This window comes from Boleophthalmus pectinirostris, unplaced genomic scaffold, assembly GCF_026225935.1.
Source record: "Boleophthalmus pectinirostris isolate CB_2022bp ecotype Guang Dong unplaced genomic scaffold, ASM2622593v1 HiC_scaffold_8, whole genome shotgun sequence".
Taxonomy (NCBI): Eukaryota; Metazoa; Chordata; class Actinopteri; order Gobiiformes; family Gobiidae; genus Boleophthalmus; species Boleophthalmus pectinirostris.
Genome location: NW_026571515.1, coordinates 9,904,488 through 9,929,738, shown reverse-complemented (window position 1 = coordinate 9,929,738; position 25,251 = coordinate 9,904,488). Strand labels below are relative to the sequence as shown.

General features: G+C 39.5%; 1 protein-coding gene across 1 annotated transcript in view; it reads right to left on the bottom strand.

Moving 5' to 3' along the window:
• LOC110158802 (forkhead box protein J3-like) overlaps positions 1 to 25,251 on the bottom strand; it is a 205,808-nt gene that overhangs the window by 58,542 nt on the left and 122,015 nt on the right. The window contains exon 6 of the mRNA XM_055165668.1: positions 15,916 to 16,017. Within this exon, the coding sequence (XP_055021643.1) occupies positions 15,916 to 16,017 (102 nt within the window). The remainder of the gene's footprint in view (positions 1 to 15,915; positions 16,018 to 25,251) is intronic.

Below are 25,251 nucleotides of genomic sequence, written 5' to 3'. Positions count from 1 at the left end.
TCGCCTTGAACGCCGAAAGTTGGTGGCAGTGAAAAGCTTCAAGCACCACGAACCTTTTCCACCATTTACAGACAAAACCACCAGCAGCACATCCTCATATTCCACCGAGTCGCGTCCTTTAGCCCGAAAGAAGCTAAACGAGCTGAGCTGCAGGAGAAGTGCTGTTTATGCAAATGAGTCCATGCGCTTAAGTTTCGTTTCTGTAAAACGTAAACACACGTGCGCAAAACTGCATTAAACACATTATTATCTCAAACGGGCTGATGTGGCTCTAGAGTCGTTATGTTTTATATCTTGTAAAGTTTATTTATGCAGAAGATTTTAATTAATCTGTTGCAGTGTCACTTGTACAATAGTGTTTGGAATCGTTGGGTTTGATCTGCAGTGGATTGTGGGATTAAACCTCACAGCTCCTTACTGCTGGATAATAACATGGATCTATTGAAATAAGGAACATCCTGAACTTCTTCTGCTAAATGAGCTCATGGTTATGGTTTGGATAACAGAGTTAATGCAAAGATGAGCTTGTGTTGAGTTGTTTTATTTATGAATGAAAAGAAGGAAATATGTATTATTTCTTTTATTTTACAGTTAAATTATTATTTATGTAATTAGGGTTTTTTGTCATCTTAAATGTTCCTATATGAACTGCCGACCTCTTACACTTCAATAAAAAAAAAAAAAAGACCTTGTGGAATTTGGCACAGTTGTTTTTGCAGTTTTCAGTTTTAGGGGGTTATTTTTTCTTGAACATATATCGAGATATATATCGTATATCGAGATATAGCAAAATATATCGAGATATATTTTTTGATCCATATCGCCCAGCCCTAGGTACCAGACAAAAAGGTTGATTTGGACGTATAAAAAGAAGAATACTATAAAATGTTCTGTGAAATTTGGATCAGCTGGTTACATCTATATGCAGAAGTTACTGACGCTACCAAACACAGGTATATAAGATTATTATACTGGGTACTGCTAAAAAGTATCTGTAAGGTACCAGAAAAAAACAAAATGGGTTGGTTCTGAATACCGTAAAATATACTATCATATTCGGATCTGCCGGTTAGATCTATCTGCAGAAGTTACACATGGATAAACTTTAAAACACAAGATGGAATCCTTTATTTTTTTCTTTCCCCTAACTAGCTAAACTCCCCACAGAGCCGTCTGGAGAGAGCCTTGAGAAGCGGGAGCCTACATCTGCAGACTGTGGCACCTGTGTGAGCGCGTGGGCTGATATCACTGACGCCGCTGCAGCTCCTGACTCATTGTTCTGAAATGTATAGTGGTGACTAACAGCATCTGAATAGTGTTTTAAAACAGCGAGTCTGTCCAAGGCCTCGCTGTGTCCCCCTCTGTCTGCTCAGCTCCACAGAGAAGGAAAAAGGGCGCTAGTTAATCTGCGTGAGGTCAGTGTCTTTTGTCTCTGGGCTTTTCAAACGCAACAGCAGCCCAGATGTAACTGAGGAGACCACAGGGAGATGACTGAGCAGTAATTAAGAAGCAGGTATGGTTTTTTTGTTTTAGTTTTTTTGTCTTGTCTGCAAACTGTCCCGTTAGTTGAACTGGATTGAAAGTATGTCTTGTTTTGTTTTGGATTTTGCATTTTAAAATATTTAAAATGTATGTATGCTTTAAATAAATAAATACATAAATAAATAAATTAAATTTGTATGGTCGCCATTAGCAAATCCCAAAGGATGCAATTTCTACACCTAACCTCGAAGTTTAGGAGTTTGTACAGATACAAACATGTTCACAAAACAAGTGTGTCAATTCAGATTTCAGTCTTTTTTTCAGTTCTTCTGCACGTGTTTAAATATGAACTTTGAACTAAGGCTGTGCAATTAATTGAATTTTGATTGTGATTTTGATTTGTGTGTCAAACAATTTCCAAATTCATATAATCAAGTTTATGGTGCACTAACATTAGGACTTTAGAACCATGCCCAAACTAGAGATGTGCGGATTGCGATTACAACCGCGGTATCGGCGGTTAATCCGCGGGTCGGGCGGATGACGTGACGAAAAATTATATTTTAATTAAATTCGGGCGGGTGGCGTTTTAACTACAAAAAAAAAAAAGACGAGTGTCATTGTCTATGCTTGTAGTATGAAGTGTACGTCATGTCCTTAATCAGCCCATTTGACCTCGTTTTTATGTTCTGAAGGTTCAGGTTGTGTCGGGTTATTGATGCCTAAGGTTCACGAGGCACATATTATATGCAGTTTATTTTATTATTTCTAATTTATTTCAGCTGTTTGCAAACACATAAGTGGATATAGGGACATATTTATTTAGTTATGCATTTTGTTTGTTTCGATATCAGATATATTTTAAAACACGCAGACATTATAGCGTAGACTGCCACTCGGGGTATTTAAAACTTAAAGAAAGACCGATGGAGTGAGGCTATGACTTTGAAATAACATCGGGCAATGGCAGAATGTTCAGAATGTGAACAACATCCAACACGAAGGCAAGAAGGTTCAAAAACAGCCTCGTCGGAAAACGTTGTCAGTTAATTAGCTGCGCAAGAAAACCAGGTAAGTCTGGGGTTGTTACGGACAATTAAGAATGTGAACATAACACGCTGAGCGAATTTTGGAAATGAATGAGCTATAGAGTTTGCATTTTTATCGAGGCTCCTTAGTTTGTTTGCTGTATGATTGTTCTAAAATCTAAAATCAATCGGCGGATGGCGGGCGGGTGCGGTTTTGAAAACCTTCGGTGCAAAATGGACAGCGGGCGCATGATGAGTTTTGTGTCGCGGTTGCGGATGAAAAAATAGCCCATCCGCGCATCTCTAGCCCGAACACGAATCACCTCTAAATGCGGTATGTTTGTCCAGTGTGAGCGCAATCGAACTGAGCCCAGACATGGCACAGTTGGGACTTTGGCCTGGTTGGAGGAGGTGGGCCAAAGCACGGCACGCAGCTCATGTACGCACACACGCACCACTTCACTATGAGATCCCTGCCAGGTGCACTGATGTCACTCGTACGATGAAAACAGTAAATAAATTTCGCTCTAAAACACGTAGTGGATCAGTGCTGTGACTGAGGTAAACGTTTAGCAGCGTCGTCTCCTCCTGTCCTCACTCCTCTGTGCTGTTGTTACATCCATAGCATTATGCAGCACTTATCACATTCAGCAGCGCGTGTCCTGACGAGGACCAGAGGGCGGGACCACATTACACCGGTTTTAAAATCACTGCATTGGCTCCCTGTGTGTTTCAGGATCGATTTTAAAGTTCTTTTACTGGTTTTTAAATGTCTTAATGGTCTTGGGCCTTCTTATCTTTCAGAACTGCTTTTACCTTACGAACCCTCGCGGACCCTGCGCTCCTCTGGCAGCAGGTTCCTGGTCATTCCCAAAGTCAGGACACACACTCACGGAGAGGCGTCTTTTCAGTACTGTGGCCCTCTTCTATGGAACTGCAGCCGGAGGAGCTCAGGGCTGCAGAGAACGTTCATGTTTTTAAGAGTAGGCTCAAGACCCACCTTTTTAGCTTAGCTTTTGATTGAAATCTTATACTTTTACTTGTTTTTATTGTACACATTTTATTATATTTATTTATCTTAGGCATATTTTTTAGGATTTCCAGTGTTTCCTCTGTAGGAGCCCTCTGCATCGGGAGTGGAGGTCAGCTGTGGCTGCTGGGTCTGTCATGTGGGCTCCTGGTGGAGGGATGGTGCTTGGGCCTCAGGTGTCTGGGCTTCATCTCTCCCCTGGACCCTGTGGTGGTTCCTGGTGGTGGTGGACGTCTCTCTGCTCCCGGTGCAGACGGCTCCTCTGATGGTGCTTTCTCAACTGGTTCGCCTGTATTCAGCCTCACATTTTATTGTGTCCGGTTATGTATTTTAGCGTGTGAGTGTGTGTGTGTGTGTGTGTGTGTGTGTGTGTGTGTGCATGTTTGTGTGTATGTGAGTGTGTGTTTGGGTTGTTTGACTATGTGGGGTTGGGGGTGCGGGGGTTGGGTTGGTGGTGGGTTGGTGGGTGGTTGGAAATGCGGGACTGTTTTTAATCACTGTAAAGCACTTTGTGTTGCATTTTGTATGAAAAGTGCTTTATAAATAAAGTTTGATTTGATTTGATAAACTCACAGAGGTGTGAGAATCGCAGCAGGACTGATATCTGTCTCAATATTTAATAGAGATTTTTGCCACTGGACTTATTTTCTCCACTAAAGCTTTTGCTCTACTGCGAGACATGTAAAAAAAAAAAGGCCATGGTCCAGTTCGTTTGTGTAGGTTTGAGTGCGAGACACATATTTGTAGCCTATATTTATTTTCAATTTGAAAATTTTGCGTAAATTATCAACAACAAAGTGTTTTTCTTAAGAGAGAGAAATGCTGAATAAATGCATCGTGTAACTAAAAAATAATAGTTTGAATAATCGTGATTTCAATATTGACCAAAACAATCGTGACAATGATTTTTTTTCCATAATAGCCGTTCTACTTTGAATAGAATCCTGTTATTAAAATCACAAATCTGTAAAGTAAAGCAATAATTTAGAAAAAGAAAAGAAGAAAAAGAAGTGAAGTTAATCTGTCTGTTTTTGTTTTTTTGTCTTTGTCTTTGTCCGTGCAAAATGTCCCGTTACGTCTCCTGTCTTGTCATCTGAATTAGTATGTCTTGAAGTAAAAAAATAAAAATAAAAAAACATTTGAATGGTCGCCATTAGCAAATTACAAAGGTTGCAATTTCTTATTCTGCATAAAAACACCTAACCCTGTAGTTTAGGTGTTTGTACGGATAAAAACATGTTCTGAAATGTGATTCTTGTCTTGTCTTTTTGTCAGTTCTTCTGCACGTGTGTAAAACATGAACTTTGAACAGAATCCTGCCATTAAAATCACAAATATGAAGAAAAAAGAAGCAAATATGTATAGAAAAATAGAGATTTGAGCAGTGTTGGGGAGTAACAGATTACATGTACCAGAGATACGTAATCAGAGTATAAATGATGAATAACTGTATTCAGTTACAGTTACTGTTTCAGTGAGTGGTAATTGGATTACAGTTACTTTGTTGAAATAAATGGGTTACACAGAGGTATTTTCCTATTTTCACATTTGGGGCTATATCCTTTTTTTTTTTTTTTTTCCCTCGGTAATTCCACTCATTGCCGAACACTAACCAGACTAAACCAGGACTAAACCAGACTAAACCAGAACTAACCAGGACTAAACCAGGACTAAACCAGAACTAAACCAGTACTAAACCAGGTCTAAACCAGTACTAACCAGGACTAAACCAGAACTAAAACCAGGACTAACCAGGACTAAACCAGGACTAAACTAAACCAGTCTAAACCAGGTCTAAACCAGTACTAACCAGGACTAAACCAGAACTAAACCAGGACTAAACCAGGTCTAAACCAGACTAAACTAAAACAGGTCTAAACAGGACTAAACCAGGTCTAAACAAGGACTAAACCAGGTCTAAACCAGTACTAAACCAGGACTAAACCAGACTAAACCAGGACTAAACCAGGACTAAACCAGACTAAACCAGGACTAAACCAGGACTAAAACCAGACTAAACCAGAACTAAACCAGTCTAAACCAGTACTAAACCACTAAACCAGGACTAAACCAGGACTAACCAGGACTAAACCAGGACTAAACCAGGACTAAACCAGACTAAAACCAGACTAAACCAGGACTAAACCAGGTAAACCAGGTCTAAACCAGGTCTAAACCAGACTAACCAGGACTAAACCAGAACTAAACCAGGACTAAACCAGAAAACCAGTACTAAACCAGGACTAAACCAGGATTAAACCAGGATTAAACCAGACTAAACCAGGTCTAAACTAAACAGGACTAAACCAGGATTAAACCAGGACTAAACCACTAAACAGGATTTAACAAAACTATCCAGGACTAAACCAGGACTAAACCAGACTAAACCAGGACTAAACCAGGTCTAAACCAGGACTAAACCAGGACTATACCAGGACTAAATCAGGACTAAACCAGGTCTAAACCAGGATTTAACAGGACTAAATCATGCTGCGTGGACGTGTCTCCTCCTCTTCTATCAATAATATTTTTAATTTGGTTCAGTAAAGACTCGGCCTTTTCATTTTCTTTTATCAGACAAAACATCTTATGTGAAGATTTCCTCGTCTTTGCTTCTCTACAGCAAACCAAGTAATCCAAAATATTCAGATTACGTTACTCACTTTAAGTAATTTAATGGATTACGTCACAAACTACATTTTGGTGTGTGTAATCTGTAATCTGTATTTTTAAAAGTCACCTTCCCAACACTGGATTTGAGAATGCTTTAATATACAGATCAGTATTAGTGGGGCAGTATTTGGCAGTTTTAAATAAAGTAATAATTTATAAAAAAAGAAAACAAAAGGAGAGAAAGAAGCGAGGTTAATCTGTCTAAAACTTTTCAAATGCAGCTGTGGCCCAGATGTAACTGAGGAGACCAGAGGGAGACGTTTGAGGAGTAATTAAGACGCGAGTACGTTTAGAAAAATATCATTTGAACACAGTTTTATATACAGATGAGTTTGTTTCCGTATCAGACTTTCATCTCAGACTCAGAGCATCGGTATCAATTGAGAGTGCGGTTATTTTAAGGAGTCAGTGCTATTGATGAAATGTTGTTAGAGGAGCTTTAATGTAAACAGCCTCTTTAATGTGATCTGTACCTGCCCAAGGACTGCGGATGGAAAGTGGCTTGTAGCTAAATCTGGCACAGAGCATCTTATCTCTCTCAGACTTATGCTTTTTCTGCATTGTCCTCGTTTTAAATAAATAAATAAATACATTAATATACATTTACATCCCAGTACTTCTTGTACATTTCTTGAGGCAGGGATTGACAAATGACGGAGCAGTATTTGGCCGTTTTAAATAAAGTAATTATTTAGAAAAGCACAGCACAGCACTATAATCAGAAATATAAGACTGTATTGAAGAATGAATGTGATAACTGCATAACGACATGGTCACTCAAACCCATCGAATCACTGTTTTAAAAAGCCATAAAAATATTGGACAAGAAACCATTTCATTTCACCACTGCACTATTTTAGACAAGTATAATTCGCTTAATTACCTCCGCCAAGGAGGTTATGTTTTAGCCGGCGTCGTTGTCTGTCTGTCTGTCTGTCTGTCTGTTTGTCTGTTTGTCTGTTTGTCTGTCTGTCTGTCTGTCTGTCTGTCTGTCTGTTTGTTTGTTTGTTTGTTTGTTTGTCTTGTCTGTCTGTCTGTCTGTTGTCTGTTGTTGTCTGTCTGTTTGTCTGTCTGTCTGTCTGTCTGTCTGTTTGTTTGTCTGTCTGTCTGTCTGTCTGTCTGTCTGTCTGTTTCTGTTTGTCTGTTGTCTGTCTGTTGTTTGTTTGTTTGTTGTCTCTGTTTGTCTGTCTGTCTGTCTGTCTGTTTGTTTGTCTGTTTGTCTGTCTGTGTTTGTCTGTTTGTTTGTTTGTCTGTTTGTTTGTTTGTTGTCTGTTGTCTGTCTGTCTGTCTGTCTGTTTGTTTTGTTCTGTTGTCTGTCTGTCTGTTTGTCTGTTTGTTTGTTGTTTGTCTGTGTTTGTTTGTCTGTCTGTCTGTCTGTTTGTCTGTTTGTCTGTCTGTCTGTCTGTCTGTTTGTCTGTTGTGTCTGTTGTCTGTCTGTTTGTCTGTCTGTCTGTTTGTCTGTGTCTGTCTGTCTGTCTGTCTGTCTGTTTGTTCTGTTTGTTTGTCTGTTGTTTGTTTGTCTGTTTGTTTGTTTTGTCTGTCTGTTTGTCTGTTTTGTTTGTCTGTCTGTCTGTCTGTTTGTCTGTTTGTCTGTCTGTCTGTCTGTCTTCTGTTGTTTGTCTGTCTGTCTGTCTGTCTGTCTGTCTGTCTGTCTGTCTGTCTGTGTCTGTTTGTCTGTCTGTCTGTCTGTTTGTGTTTGTCTGTTGTCTGTCTGTCTGTTTGTTGTCTGTTTGTTGTTTTGTTTGTTTGTTTGTCTGTTTTGTCTGTCTGTCTGTCTGTTTATCTGTCTGTCTGTCTGTTTGTTGGTCTGTTTGTTTGTTTGTTTGTTTGTCTGTTTGTCTGTCTGTCTGTCTGTCTGTCTGTTTGTTTGTTTGTTAGCAACATAACTCAAAAAGTTATGGACCGATTTTGATGAAATTTTCAGGATTTGTTGGAAATATGAAAAGGAAGAACTGATTTCATTTTGGGGGTGATCCGGAAGAAATCCTGGATTCTGGATCACTTTGAAATTTTAGTTAACATTGTGGTAAATGGGGCCAAAAATTTTGTTTCTCAATATCTCGGTTAATTATTGACCAAACCCCATGAAATTTGACTCAGGGATGGACAATGGGATCCTCTTTCATATTCCAAAGGCTGATCCGGATCTGATCCAGAAGACTGATTTTATCGGAATTTATATAAAAAATGGGGGTAGTCCTTGGCGGAGGTCTGCGCTCTCTGAGTGCTTTTCTAGTTTTAATAATTTTATTGGTTTTAAATATGGATGTTTTGTCTATGCAGTTTTGCATGGACTTGCCCCTCCTCCATTACAGGATTTTATTAAAGTAAAGACTGTGAGTGGGATGGGAACTAGGGCCACAGCCCGGGGGAACTGTGAGGTCCCACACAGACGCTCCACATTCGGACAAAGTGTGTCTCAGTCAGAGGCACAACATTTTGGAACAGTCTGCCTCTATCAATAAGAGAAACTCCAACTATTGCCACCTTCAAGTCCTGCTTAAAAGAGTGGCTAAAGAAAAAACAGACTTGTGGACACTTTTAGTATAGATTTGTTACTTGTTTTTGCTTTGTTTAAATTTGTGGTGTTACCTGCCGAGGGACTACAGATGGAAATGTGAATTCTTGCTATAATCTGGCATATTTACACTGCAATGTTGTAGATGTTCATTAATATGCACTGTCCCTATTAAATAAATAAATAAAATAAAAAATAAATGTGCAAATGTGACAATTTGTGATTATGAATTGTTTTAATTCGCTGCAGAGACCAAAGGGAGATGTGTGAGGAGTAATTAAGAAGCAGGTATGTACAGAAAAATAGGAATATCATTAGAAAGTTGTTTTATATACAGTCGTCCCTCACTATAACGCGGTGCACCTTTCGCAGCCTCAGTGTTTCGTAGATTTTTTTTGTTCAGTTTTATATGCCTTGTTTTTCTTTTGTACAGCGTATGAACGTGCATTGTGTTCCTCCCCCTGCGTCCTGATTGGCTAAGGGACTGCAGACTTGGACTTAAGAGAGAGAACTGCGAGCCCGTGGAGCAGTTTGTCCGCAAAGCACGATTGGGCGACGGCTGCTCTTACATCCGTGGGGCGTGGAGCTCTGTGCTGGTTCTTTCTCCTGCGGTCACCTCTGAGCCCGTCCCGACAGTGAGTCCTGGTTCAGTTCTGTTTTGGTCTTGTTTTAGTCCTGTTTAGTCCTGTTTTTGTCCTGTTTTTGTCCTAGTTCAGTCCTGGAGTCGGAGCTCCGGAACACGTCTCGTTCAATCTGAAACAAATTGTTCCGGAGCACTGCCTCGGAGCTCGTCTCGCAGCAGCCGCTCACGTGACCAAAGTGTTGAAGTGTCGGTCCCTCCCCCTAGTGCTTCGCTCTGCGTGTCAGTCGCTTCAGTGTATCGAAGCGTTTCATTGGCTCAGTGAATGTTCCAGTCTGCGATTGGTTCAGAGTGCTTCAGAGTGTTTGTTACGGCCCCAGGCCTGGGTTCCAAATTGTTTGTGTGATTTTTGCCAAGTTCTCTTAATTCCTGCTGCAGGAGTCCTGGTCTGTGATTGGTGGGGCAGGTCGACGCCCACCTCACCTGCAGCCACCGCCCCCTATTTAAGGAGATTACAGCACCTGTTCGGGGCTGCTGGCCTTGGTGGCCAGTCTGCCATTTTGTTTCATGTGTGAGTGTAGTTTAGTTTAGTTCTGTTTTGTGCCTTTTTTGATTTGGTCACTCGATTCTGTTTGTGGGTTTATGTGGTTTAATTTGGGGAACTTGTGTTTTAGTTTAGTGTGTGTCCCTAAGTTTTACCACTTGTTTTTTGTAAGCCTGCGTGACCCCTTTTGTGGCACAAAACTCTGTTTATTCTGTTGTTCTGTTTCTTAGTTTAGGTTGCTTCCTGTATATTTTTAGTCTTTTGTTAATTTACCTTTACACTCCTGTTCATTAAACATTATTTAATTTATTCCATTTTACATCTTGGTTTTTATTTTTGTTACTTCCCTCACCCCAAACGAGCTGGGTCGTAACAGTGTTCAGTACACTTCCGTGGTTTGACAAGCGCTAAACTGCTACAGTATAAAAGATGCACCAATATTTCTTAAAAATATTGGGTAGTGAGGAGTATTGTGTGACGTTAGTGGTGATTTTGGCAACTTTTGGCATTTGTTTCATTTTCAATGGCATCTACAAGTGGAAAAAAGTGATCCATGGTTTGGGATCACTTTGGTCTAATTCCACCTAACAACCACCTAACATCTTTTCTTATTTACATCTATTTATGTTGCTCTTTACATATTATTTTAAATCATCATTATTATTGTTGTTGTTAGGTACGGTGTCGCTCTGCACACAAGTATTGTCTTACACTAACAATACTTCATCGATGTTGAGACACCTGCGTGACAATGGTTAAATTTGTCCACTAGAGGTCAGTGTTTCTCCGAGGCCTCAGACACGTCGAACCATTTGAGACAATATTGCGACTGAGGTGTCAATGCTTCACGAGGCTCCATTCGCCCATCACTAGAAATAACATAAGAAAATTGTTTATATACAGATCAGTTTCAAAAAAGGACTGATTTTGATGTACCAAAAAAAAAAGCCAGTAGATGTGTCTAATCACCGTGAAATGAATGATTAAAAAGTACAATTGTATGTTAAAATGCCCATGGACAATGCATCTCTCATGTTTTATTGTAGCTTGTGCACTGTCCTAGGTCTCATTAAATAAATAAACTAAACTAAACTAAACTAAAATTGACAGTTGTGTATTCCTCCTGGTTTTAATGGGAAGGTAAAAAGAATAGATGAGCGTCTGCATCTACTGACGAGACGCAATGCTGTAATATAATTCCGTCGTGTGGTTCGGTGGTGAAACTGACCGGACAGATCAGCGTGGCTTTAATAGAGATTTCTGGGAAGTGTTCAAAGAAATGGCGTCTGGAAAAGTGGAATAAGCCGTTTTACTCGCCTCCAGACAGCAGCACATCATAGAGCAGACAGTGCGGAGGATATGAGAGGTCAAAGGTCAGAGGGCAGAGGTGAGACTGGAGCGAGGTTTAAAGCAGACAGGACGTCCCGGGACAGTTTGACATTTGAACTAGAACTGTGGCCCACCCAGAGTCGACCGCTGGATATGTCTCTTTTCATTTTAAAAGGATATGAAGATTTTTTTTTACACTTATAATTTCTTCCCTTGATATGAATATTGTTTTTAAATACAATTTGCTGTGACATGGCCAAAAACTATGTGCAATGACTGTTCTAATCCACATTCCAGGTATAACTTCTATAAATGTTTGGCAAATATTTTTTGTTAAAGGAAAAACAGCAGACCTCGATTAAAGGTCTTGTGAGTTTCAAGCCATGTTAAAAAGTACCATATTTTTCAGACTATAAGTGGTATTTTTTTATGGTTTGAGTGTTTCCTGCGACTTATACTCCAGTGCAACTTATATATTAACCCTCTCAGGCTCAAATTAATTTTTAGTATCAGGAAAAATTTGGGGAAAATTATAATATGGGGTAGTAATATACAATTCTGACTTTTTTATCCTTTGTAAAAAAAAAAGAAAAAAAGTATTTTGCACTTCTGGCAGGCTGTTTGCATGTAGCCATTCTTGCACAGTCTGCATCGCCCACATTTATCAGCATGGATGGGAGAAAAGGCTCCTGAGTAAAAAAAAGCTCATATAATATGGATGTGGAGTAAGTAGGTAATTGGAATTTAGCTGTTGCAAATCTGCAACGCCTGCCTGGAGAGGGTTAAAATGTTCACACTGAAACCTCGAGAGGCTCTAGTCTTGTGTGTCAGTATCTGCTGCTCCTGTTCCTCCTGTACCACCGTCACTTCACTCTACTGCACATGTCTAATGCAGAAAGAGCCTCTGTTCTGTCTGTATCATGTCAGTCGATGGCATCATTACTTCTGTAACACTGAAAATTGAAACCAGCTTATAAAGACAACTGAGAAGACTGAACACAAATGCCCCCAAAAAGAAAATTATATTTTGCTAATTACAAGCTGCAAGTAGTGAAATCTGCAGCCAAAAAGGTAATTGAGCAGCAGAAAGAAAGTTTGGAGTGAGTGAGAAACTTGTGACACCGGGAGGCTGCACCATGAAACTTTCAGGAAAGTCATTGGATGGATGGATAAAGCCTGGATTTCAGTGACACCGAAACCATCCTGTCGGGATTCAGAAAGACCAGAATAATTTTAACTCTGATGCTGAGTCTAATGACAGCGATGCAGAAGAGGAAGCGGCGCTCTGTTTACCTCTGGAGGTCGTGGAGTTGCTCAGAAGCGACACCGAGGATGAAGAATTAAATGGATTTAGTGATTTGGAGTGAGATGGAGAGTTTGGTAAACTTGTTCTGTTCTGTTGTTTATGCTATATTTATCTGAAGAACCGTTCATATGTGACGTTAACAGTCTGTTGTTCTCTGTTCTATTGTTTTTACTAGAACTTGACTTTCAAGATGAAATGTTGGTTTCTGGTCTCTGATTTTATAAAATAAATTTCCCCCAAAAAGTGAGACTTATATATGTTTTTTTTTCTTCATTACACATTTTTTTGGCTGGTGAGACTTATACTCCGGAGTGACTTATAGTCCGAAAAATGCGGTAGTTCCCTCCTCAAAAACATGCATGCATTTTTTTCATTCACACATGTTTAAGTAACCCTTTATAATACCAGTTGTTTTACAAGTTTACTACTTTTTGTAACCGCTTTTTCTTATCTTTTATTCAGTAGAGATTGGCAAATCCAGGTCTTAAAGCATCCAAATGATTCTACTGAAAGTGTATGAAGTTTAAAAACACAGTGGAGCACTCCCTGTATTACCACATGACATCACAAGGTGGAATAGAGTGTGAAAAGTGAAAGAAGAACTCAGCTTTAATACGCAATGAATTTGTGTGTTAAACATGAGTGAATAAAACAAAACACAACTCTAGATCTGTTTGTGATGAGGAAACAACATTATAACACAGATAATAACATGGGCCTTTTCAAAATAAGATGCCTTTAAGAAATATTTTTTATCTTTACACATATAATTTCTTAATTTTAACATATTTTTTAATAAAACGTGCAGTGACAAAAACCAAAACACCATTCCAGGTATACCTTCACAAAAAAGTCTATAAATTAAACTATTTTTAATCAGGGCTGTGACGAGGCTGTGACTAATTACATGCATAGTTGATTATCCCATTAAATATAAAACATAATTACAAAACATATTAAACAGAAAACTAGGCTCGCTCCTTCAAAGTTCATTAAAGGGAGCTGTACCTGATTTCTACGGTCCTAAAAACGTCAAAAACTAAATTAGTAGCACACTTTAAACAGCTTGCAGTGGTCAGTCCAATGTTATTTTTCACTTACTTTATGCGTTCAGAGCGTCCAAATTATTCACCATGATGAGTTTATAAGCGATTTTCATAACAAAGTGGAGCGGACTTTTGAGGAGATGATGGTAAAAGTAACAACAACTAACATGTTAATGCAAATTTCCAAATTATCATACTATAAAACGCTATAATATAAATTGTAATTAGAGGCAGCAGTTTTATTTTGACCTTGAGAGCTGCTTATACAATATCTGCACTGGAGAAAGGTAAAAAAACAGACTCATAAATAAAACATGTAAATACGAAGAGCATATAAATTAAATGCATTAATCAAGTACTACATACAAATGAAATCATGTCATGTTGTTTACTTCTTATTTCATACATAATTATACTCAATTTTTTTCCTGTTGTGAGTTGTAGGCGTTAAGTGCTGCGCCATCCGGACCCAGCGCCAAAAGAGCGAAGCGCAGAAAGAGCGTGTTTGAGTCCCACAGTTGCACAAGCACATGCCCCACAACACTTACTGTAGTTTGGGGGAGGGATAGGTAAGCAACACTAAAATTAAGAGCATGTTTACACGAGAACGACAAAATATTTGATCAGAAGTGCCTTTTGTTTAGACGGTGACGGCGTTTTTGGGGCTTAAAAACACAAAAATCTGAAACCACCCTATAGAGTGGAAACGTTGAATCCGCTCCACTACAGTGTTTCCGTCTACACTGCCCAAGACGCAAAACTCTGGTCAGATTTGCTCACGTCGTGTACGCGTTTACGTCACATACATCACCACCTAGAGTCACCACCGAGCCACCTGGCACGCATACCCAATCGAATTTCACACACTTCTGCATCACCGTATCCACGCAGATTTCCTCCCAAAAACGCTCATCTAAACATGGAATAAAAAGTGAAGACGCGACGCCACTTTTGCATCTTCTGCTTCAGACGTCATTGTATAAATGTAGCCTCAGTGGGTACAGCGATCACCTTGAATAGCCCATCGGCCCACACAAGATCTAGCCTGATTCATCAGCCGGTTTTACTTCGTTTCACTTCGTACAAACCGTCTGACCTCGCAGTCTTTTATCATTTAACCAATCGCTGCTATTTGGTCGTGACATATGTAATGCGCCGCTAACGGGGCTAACTTGTATATTAAGCTTCTCCCAAATCCCGTAGGAAGAAAAGCAAAATTCACCAAAAATTCTCTTTATTCCGGCTTTAAATCCTCGATCTTGGGAATCGTTGACAACACTGAATATACGGCTCTTCGCTGATTGACTGGTGCCCCAACTTGCACTTCCGGGGTTTTTGCGAACTGTCTATTGTATTTTGATTCCTGACATAGTCGCTGGAGAGAAATTAAATTGAGTGGAGGCACTAGGTGGCGCCAGCCTGGCTACACAAGGTCAATGCTTTAAAAAAAAAAAAAATCTGTTGTTTATAATGCCAGTACACTCTCTGCTCCCCATCGCCCCCTGTGGTTGGTACCTCTTATTTCATACATACTTATACTCTTAATAGTCTCTATTCACACTTACGTCACAAACTAGGAAGACGTTTGTAAACATGTGATAACTTCTGGTGTAATTCCGGACACTGGGCTCGCCAAACCCACTGAAGTAAATGTGATCAGCGCTAAAATGAAGACTGCATACGTATGTGCTGTTTGGAATCATCTTGAATTTGGTGCCTCTAATTGCATGTACCCAGTGCGCTCACAGTTATTATAAAAACTGAGGTATGGTTGTAATTGCTGATTAGCCAAACAGAACAGAATGCAACAATGATATGGAGATAGGGATGTAACAATAACCAAAATATCATGATATCATATTGGCAAAAGTTTCACAATAATATCGTGGGCTGTCACAATATATCGAATCACAAGTTCCTTTGCTTTAATTCATGGTTATATAGTAGCAAGAGCTAATAAACATAGGGAACTACATATCCCATGATTCATTTCAGAGCAGGCAACATGAAGAGATATGCTTTTTACTTGAATTCTTGGGATTAGGACAGAAATAATTCAGACCGAAATCTTGTCAAGGTATTTTAAAAGCAAAAAAGTGTCCTATGTACAATTTTATCAGCTTCTCCAAAATATTGCAATAAATATCGTACCAAGAGATTTGGTTATCTTTACATGTAGATGAAGAAAACTGGGCCATTTTCTCATTTTTCCTAGATTTTCTCAGACTTACTACCGGGAACAGGGCCCGTCGGAAGTTGTCATTACATGTTTCCAAACGTCATCCTGGTTTGTGACATAAGCATGAATAGAGCTTGTTTTTCTGTTGTTCATATTGTACAATACACTCTTCGCTCCCTGTCGCCCCCTGTGGTTGGTACCTTGTTAGTGACAGAGTTGATGCCCAATGTCGGGGAAGCTCCTCCAGACATGATGCAGTCCATCCTCAAAGACTCCGACTCCAGACTGTACGGAGTGGATGCCTGAAATGACAAAACAGACATATTTAAGTAGGAGCGGGTGAACTGGGCGGAACCTGGAGAACTAAAGACAAGAGTGAGGAAGAGGAGAGGTGGGGTCTGGAGCAGTGTGATCAGTCTAACACGTATCCACACTTCAAACTCCGCCCCCGCAGACAGGTGTTTGTAATCAGACAGACAGACACTTTATTGATCCCAAAGGAAATTCAAGGTTTTGCAGCAACAACATAGAAACAAACACAGCAACAAGAAAATATGCTTTAGTCCAGTCCATTCTCTTGCATTCATCAGCTACCTGAACGGACCTGGCTTTAATCAGGGCATTAAATCGGGAATTAAAGAGGCAATTGAAATACGGGAACGTGCCTACGAGACTATAAACTGGGACGAGGGGGCTTTTTTACTCTCACACTCCTGGGATACTGTCCTGAGGAAGTCGGACTGCAGATGGCGCTGTCATCCTGCCTTCACCGGTAGGAAGACAGTGCCAAAACCTGTTTAAATCAACTGAGCGGACATGTCACAGCAACATCATGTTGAGGAAGGAGCTAGTGAGCAGTCCAAACGGTCAGATATGAAAACAAACTTTTGGTCTGAAAAAACAACCTAATTACATAAATTATCAGAAGACCAAATGAAGCTTAATGGACTATTTAATCGGGGCAGTCCTGTGTGATGTCATATAGTACTTAAAATTGCGGTGGCCACTGGAGGTAGCTTGGTTGCTCAGTTTTTGATTGTTTTTAAAACACAAAGCTACAAATTTACGCAATTTACATAATTTTACAATAAAACTGGCAATTGATAGGAACTAGTGGTGTAAAGATATCCAAGTTTCATGAAACGATATCGTCATGGCATGAACCTCACGGTACGAAATTTATTGCGATATTGTGGGAAATCTCATGATATGATGGAGAGGCTCATGATTAGGGATGTAACAATATCCAAATCTCTCAATGCAATATTTTCACAATATAAATCTCATGGTAAAATATTTACTGCGATATTTTGTGGAGGCTAATAAAACTGTAAATATACAATTTTTTCCTCTTAAAATGCCATGACAAAACTTAATCCAAAGAACTAAGACTTAAATGTGCTTAGAACTGTTATTTCTTCTTGTAGTCTGCACTGAAATGGAGCAAAGGATCATGGTCTATGTAGTTCCCTCTGTCTTTTTTTTTTTACTATTGCTGCATCATAACTTTTAATTTAAGCAAAGAGACTTGTGATTTGAGATATTGTGATGGTCCACGATATTACTGGGAGAACTTTGACGATACAATATCACGATATTTTGGTTATTGTTACATCCCTAATAGGAACAGTAGACAATGCTGCGAAGACACATATGCAGTAGAAAAAAACATGCATACTTAAATGGAAGCAACTAGAGTTAGGAGATATGTCAAAAATGTGTAATATTTGCACTTGTTGATCAATAACAAAGGTAGCTAAAACAAAAATTTAAAATCACATCATGTATTAATTGTAATCTCAGTGAGCTAATTATAAACGGGCTGTAAACACGACTGATCTAAACGTCGGGAGACTGACAAAATGAGGAGGCAGATTCAAAGTGACAAAGGTTAAAGGGAACCCATGACTGCTGCTTCAACGAGCTCCTGAATCACCACACATCACCTCAGGCTCACACCGAGACAGGGCTGTGGACTTTAAATAAAAACTACTACACAGACATTCAAATAAGAAAAACTAAATAAAATAGAGCAATATTTCAAAATGTTTATAATAGTTCTTTTAGTTACAAATTACATGCGTGTAAATATGTAATTTTATTGACAATAATTACTCCATAAATAATCATAATATAGCATTAAGAATTAACAAATAGTTTATTAGTTTAAAAAAAATGTGTTTATTGTACCAGTAAAATAAATGTTCTTCAGAATTATGGATTATTTTATTGATCGACTGGCATGTGACATGAGTCAAAACCTAAACTACAGGGTCCCTGATAGAAGGGCAGAACTATCTGAGGTCCAGGTGGTGGTGGGTCCAGGATTCTGAATGCCGTCGCAGAGGAGGTCATCACTTTGAAGAGTGTCGTCAGGTTCTCGCAAGCAAGCTCACTTCAGCAAATTTTTGAGGAGACTGTTAGGAAGCTCAGCAGGAAGGTGATCAATGACCCAACCCATGTTCTTCACAGTCAGTTTGAGTTGATGCCATCAGGCAGAAGGTACAGGGTCCCAAACTGTAAACTGAACAGATTCAAACATTCTTTTGTGCCACTAGCTGTTAAACTGCTAAACTCAGATAATGCAGTTAAAAAATAATTATAAAAGGCTTAGGGATTGTGCAATTAAAACTACACATAGGCTTAGGGAATGTGCAATAATTAAATCTGCACATAGGCTAAGGGAATGTGCAATCAAAACTGCACATAGGCTTAGGGAATGTGCATTTTCTGCACATAGGCTAAGGATGTGCAATCAAAACTGCACATAGGCTTAGGGAATGTGCAATAATTATAACAACTAAAACTGCACATAGGCTTAGGGAAGTGTGTCAATAATTATAAACTAAAACTGCACATAGGTTTAGGGAATGTGCAATAATTAATAGAACAGAAGAATGCAAGGGTTTGCCTGTTAAGGATAATTTAAGGGTCCTGTTTGGTGCATCACTCGTGGTCATAGTTGGTCTCATATTTACTTTGTTTTATGGTGTTTGTTTATGTGCTGCTTTGTGTTGTGTTGTCCTGTTTTTTTGATAAAACATGTTACCCCCTGTCCCAAGACAAATTTCTCCCATGGGAGACAATAAAGGATTATCTTATTATCTTATCTTATCTTAAGCAGTGAACTCTTACCTCAACGTGGAAATAAAGAAGGATTTTGGCTAACATCTGAGCAACTACCGCTACGGGACCAACGCACTACCATATTTTACGGACGATTAGGCGCTCTGGGTTATAAGGCGCATTGTCATTGAATGGTCTATTTTCAAACTTTTTTTCACAAATAAACCGCACCGGACTTTAAAGGAAACACAACAGTTGGATGGGTCAGTGGGACTTTGTTTGTTCGTTCACGGTGACTCTGGGCTTTGTTCAGTTGTGGCGTGTAGGGAGGGTGCTGTCTGTCACCGCTGGATTGTCAGCGTGTTCGCAGTGACTCAGTTGTTCAGTTGTGTCTAGAAGTGGCACATTGCACTCGCTTTTTCGGTTCGTTCCTTCATTCCGTTCCTCGTCCATGTGGAGCGATGAGTGTGTCTGTGGGTGTGTTTCGCTGTGCGGTCGCTGTCTGCTCCGTGTGTGTTTGCGTGCGCTGCGGGTGGTGCGACTTTATAGTTTACTGGAGTCGTGCTGGGACACCCGAGTGGATTCGTGTATAGGGAGCTCTGGATTGTGGGGCGCGCGGTCGTTTTTTGATGCAGTTAGAGGTTTAAGAGCCTAATCGCCCGGAGAATACAGTACTACTTCCGCTAAGCACTGCAGTAACGGCGGCGCTGCTTTCCTTCCGCTCTACTTCCGCGTTTCATGGGATTTATCTATTGTGTTTTGTATTGAACTGTGATGGGGTGGACACTAGGTGAGGTGTGTGCAAAAATATCAAAATATCGATATATCGTATCGTTGAATGTGGGTCGTGGGCTCCTGTATCAATATATCGCCCAGAGTATTTTTTGGGAGATTTTACTAAATTATTTTATTACAGCTCTACACTTTTGTTGCGTGTTCAGAAGAAGGAAACTCATTTATGTGACACATTTGACATATTCACTGTTTTGATGATTAAAATGTTTGTGTTTCATGTGAACTTCGCACAAGAAGTGGTTTAACAAAGACTTTAAGTATCACAGCCATGATTTAGCCTTCATTTTTTTATTGGACTGTATCAAATCGACTGAATCGAAAGCTCACTGCACAGAGATATGTATCGTATCATGTTGATTATGTGTAAAAATATGTTTGTCCTTATCTAAAGATATAACTTTAACTTAAATTAGTAAATGGTCACATATTTATACAGCGCTTTTCCACTTCCACTCAAAAGCGCTTTACATCAAGGAACCACTCGCCCATTCACACACCAGGCTACACAAACACTGGGGGATAGATTGGTTAAGTGTCTTGCCCAAGGACACTACAACAGCATTCTTCTGTGGGAGCAGGAATTGCACCGCCAAATTTCAGATCAGTATACAAACAAACGCTCTTACCAACTGAGCTTCTGTCACCATCGCAGTAATACCACCTGTATCACCGACTTATAGATAGTATAAGTGAAGTATGTCTTTGTTTTTTCACAGTACAGTTTCGGAGTACTAAAATATATCTTTTATTTGTATGTATTCAGTTACCCCACATGTGAAGAGTATTCGAGTCTGGATCAGGGGCTAAAGTTGAAGCATTTTCTCGAGTCCTTTCAGAGTTCATGACAGTCGCCTGCCTCCTCAAAACTGCTTACCGTAAGAGGATTGGTCGGTAACAATGCAATCTGTAATTTATGATAAACTCAGAGCGAAACTGGCTGTTGGGTTTGTGGAGACGCAGTGAGGGAGACAGACGAGAGGTGACGATGAGACAAGGGAGGAGCGGTATAAAAGGTGATTAGGCAATAGTACTAGTTTGAAAAGGCTAGATTTATAAGGCCGTGTTGGCTGCGGAGGATCTTGTGGGGGTGTAAAACGTGATTGTGTGTATGTAACTACGGATAATGTTCGTGTGTGAAATAAAGAATAAATAAAATAAAGTCAAGAGGGTTTTAACGTCACTCTTTTAGCATTAAATGTGCACTGCATAATATTTCTAGAAGAGGATCTGCTATTGCTTTGTCTAGAATGTTCCACAGTATAGATTAAACGTATCTATCATAAGGTTCCAGCACTACGCTACATTACAATTCAGGCCACGTTTACATGATGACATCTGAACAGAAGACGCAAGAGCGTCAGGTCGTCACTTTTTATTCCGCATTTAGACGAGTATTTTCAGGAGGAAATCTGCGTGCATATGTACGTCACTGTTGGACAAGTTACTTTAAAACTGTAATGTGTTATTTATTACTTATTACTGTAATTTCAAAGTAATTTGTTACATTACAATATTATAGTATTTAAAATGTAAGACATTACATTACTAATACATTATTTTTAAGTTACTCTCACCAAAATAACTGTGAAGATGCTGAACTTTTGCGCCCTATATGGACGGAACCAGGACTAAACCAGAAATGAACCAGGACTAATCTTGGACTAGAACTTGGAATCTAGGACCTTCCCTGAGAGAACCCTGAGCCCGTGGAACAAGGTCTCTGCAAAGCGCGCCCGGGCGTCAGTTGCAGTTTGCCCGGTGGAGCGCGGAGTTCTACGTCGATCCTTTCGCTCGCGGTCACTCGACGGTCTACACTGGTGCGTTCCAGCTCCGGCATTTCACCGCTGCTGATATTGTGGGGATTTTAGCAAATTTGTATGAAAAAAAGGTTAAAAAAGCATTGTCACGCACATTACTGACATTTGTACCAAGAAAATATTACCATTTTTTTCCCTGTTATGCCACATTACTGCATTACAGCAAAAAGCAATGCATTACAGTAATTCGCTACTTTTATAATGCGTTATTCCCAACTCTGGTCTATGGTGACGCAAAAGTGTGTGGAAATTGATTGTGTATGTTTGTACTTAAAGCAACAATGGCATCTTTCAACATACTGAACTATTCACGCCACATATTTTCATCAGCTACTTCTTTCCACAAAGTTGTCTCACCATCGACTGGTTCTCCAGGTCTCGTCCATAACCGTCTGACTCGCCTGCGATGAACTGGTGCATCCAGAGTTTGACAGAGGTGATTACAGTTCATTCTCTGTTCACTAATAGTATCTCTACATATTCTGTACATTTGTTGGGAACCTCCTGTAAGTTTATCCGAAGGTCCGACGCACGAAAATGATCCGACATGTTTCTGTGTGCTGTCTGTATGTGACATAAACGCGTACGCATCGTGAGCAGATCTGACCAGAGTTTTGCGTCTTAGCCAGTGCAGACAAAAACGCTACGGCAAAGCATATTCAGCTTTTCCCCTCTGGAGGGTGGTTTCAGATTTTTGCATTTTTAAGCCCCAAAAATGCCGTCACTGTCTAAACGAAAGGCACTTCCGATAAAATATTTTGTCATTTTTGGAATTTTAATTTTGAAATTTGGACATAGGGCCTCATTTCCTAGTGAGCCAGAGTGTTGATGGTCATAGTTATCCTGCCAATAAAAACAGTCTTACCCACTCCGCAAAGAGCCTGAAGCAAATCTATTACTATGCCAGACTTGATGTAAATGTCTGTGTTGATAAAGATAAAACTAACCTTGCATCGCATTTTCTCTGCAGCAAGATAGGTTCTAGGTGATATCAGTCCGCCGCTGCCAAACTTTCTATCAGGAACTAACTAACTCACTGCTGCTGCTCAGACTTAAATCCTTCAAATACAAGGTTGGTTTTACTTACTAAAATTATTCTATCAACACAGACATTTACATCAACAGTCTGGAGTAATAACAGATTTGCTTCGGGTGTTTTGTGGAGTGGGTAAGACTGTTTTTAGTGGCAGGATAAACTATGGCCATTGACACGCACTACGACGTCTGCAAATACAAGGACTGGATGGAATATTTAAAAAAGTGTCTCCACACGTCTCCAACACTCTGGCAAACTAGGAAATGAGGTCCTATTTCCAAAATTCTGCACTGTCCTATGTCCAAAAGTGTATTTTACTTAGTACATAACATATTTAGGTCACCATGTTATCTTTTATTGCTTTAAAAATGTTATATTCAATAAGTTTCGTTACTTTCATTTTTTGATGCTCTAAGTCTCCCCTTTGCTCTCAACGATAAGTCACTCCCCCTTCAGAGAAACTACTGCACATCGCATCAGGTTTGTGAAGCTGTAGCGTATTGTTGTGTGTCATGATTTTGTACATTTATGGAGAATTGTCGTGTGGGAGCTTTGGACATAATCTTACAGCTAACCGTAAAAAGGGGACGGGGAGAGATCACTAGATTACTCAAACATGCATGCATAAATAACATATAAAACCACTTCAGACGTGTTTGATGAGAGCAAAACATTATAACATGGTAGAAAGATCCAAAAAGTTTTGCATAATACCCCCTCCTTCAGGAAAAGGTCAGGCGGTTTTCTAATGGAATGAAGCAGTAAACAGAGAAACCTTATTTATGAAGTTGTCAAAGTATCAGTATCTGCCTCACTTTAAACCACGAGGCTTCGAGGCCCCTGAATATGTAGTTTCAACTGGGGCAAGATTAAATATGATAAGAAATTTAAAAATATTATGATAGCTTTTTGGCAATTCAGTATTTTTAGAGAATATGCTAGTGAAAATATTCTTTCAATTTTATACAACTAAATATACAAAAATACACCTACAACAGTACAACTACATTTTGGCAGCGCAATATTTTTTTCTTATTTGTAGAAGAAAATATAGGTTTATGTATTAACAGTTAAAAGGTCCTACACTCTTGTGAGCTTTTAGCCATGTAAGACCTCCTCAAAAACATACCTGGAGTTGTGTTTTGTTTCATTCTTACATTTTTGAGTACCGTATTTTTCTGACTATAAGGTGCACCGGATTATAAGGGGCATTAAGTGAAACAAACGGATGACACTCGAGACTGATCCCTTTAGCCCAGGCGTCCACGATCCATCGGCAGATCGTGGAGTAATTCTCCCGGTGTTGCCACGCTGTCTTGGTGAATGTGTATTATGAATGCGAATGTGAGTGAATAATTTAAGTTTTTTGGGGTTTTTTTCTATGAAGAGGACTCAAATATACATTGAGTAATAATGTGTTTAATGCAGCTTTCCGCATTAAACACATTATTCACATTTTACATTTTACAGAAATGAAACTTAAAACCACATGGCTAATTTGCATAAACTATAAGCTCTGATAAAAACAGCTCTTTCCTTGGGCACTGATGCGGTTCAGCTTCTGTCTGAGTAAAGGGCGCGACTCAGTGGAATATGAGTGTTCTTTCTGTGACAGAGGATGCGCTGAATCGGTTCGAGTTCAGTAAGCAAAACCAGAATTAATACGTAAGGCGCACTGTCGATTTTTGAGAAAACTAAAAGATTTTAAGGGCGCCTTGTAGTCCGAAAAATACGGTGGAATATGAGTGTTCTTTCTGTGACAGAGGATGTGCTGCTGATGGTGAGTCTGTCCTGTGCCTCGCGTTGGAGATGGTTCATGTTAAACTTTTCAGAAATTGTAAGTCTGCAGGTCATACGCATAGATCGTATATATGAATGGACATACAGTATATTCTCTGTAGCATTTCACTGATGTCATAAATGTCGACGCAAAACTATACTTCACCCTTTACTCCATGAGGCTCCTGACTACAGTAGCAACAAACATTTTGACAAATTTTTGAGCGCCGTGTACCACATAAAATCGATTAGATGTCGGTAAGCACAACCAGAATTAACACATAAGGCGCACTGTAGATTTTTGAGAAAATTTAAGGATTTTAAATGCGTCTTATAGTCCGAAAAATACGGTAACCTTTTATTATCAGCCTCAAAAGCTCAAAATGCTCTCTTCCAAATTGTGATGTCATACACAGGTGCTCTCGATACTGTGTTTTTAAACTCCACACACCTTCACTTGAATCATTTGGACAATTTCAGCCCTGCAATCGTCAATCTCTACTCAACTAAAGGGTAAAACTGCTAACTTGAAAACCACCAGTGCATGACATCACTAGGTGGAACTGAGCATTTTGAGCTTTAGAGATTTAGACTAGGGATGGGCATTCGATGAAATGTTCTTAATCGATCGTCGGAAGAATTAACGATCGATTATCGATTAATCATTAACGTTTTTATATTAAAATGATCATCATTATTATTACTATCTGCGCTAACCTGCATACATAAATTCAACTTTACGACATATAAACCGTAACGACTCTAGAGCCACATCAATCAGTTTGACATTATAATGTGTTTAATACAGTTTTGCGCAACTCTCACAAAAACAAAACTTAAAACCACATCGCTAATTTGCATAAACAAAGCGAAGATAAAACTACAGCTCTTGTGTCGCTGATGCGGTCAACTTCTGTTGGATTAAAAGACATGACTCAGGTGAATACAGGTTAGTGTGACCAGATTTGCGTTTGTCAAAACCAGGACACTGTACAGGGGGAGGGAGGTGGGGGACTCGTCATCGACATTGAGCGACTCTCACC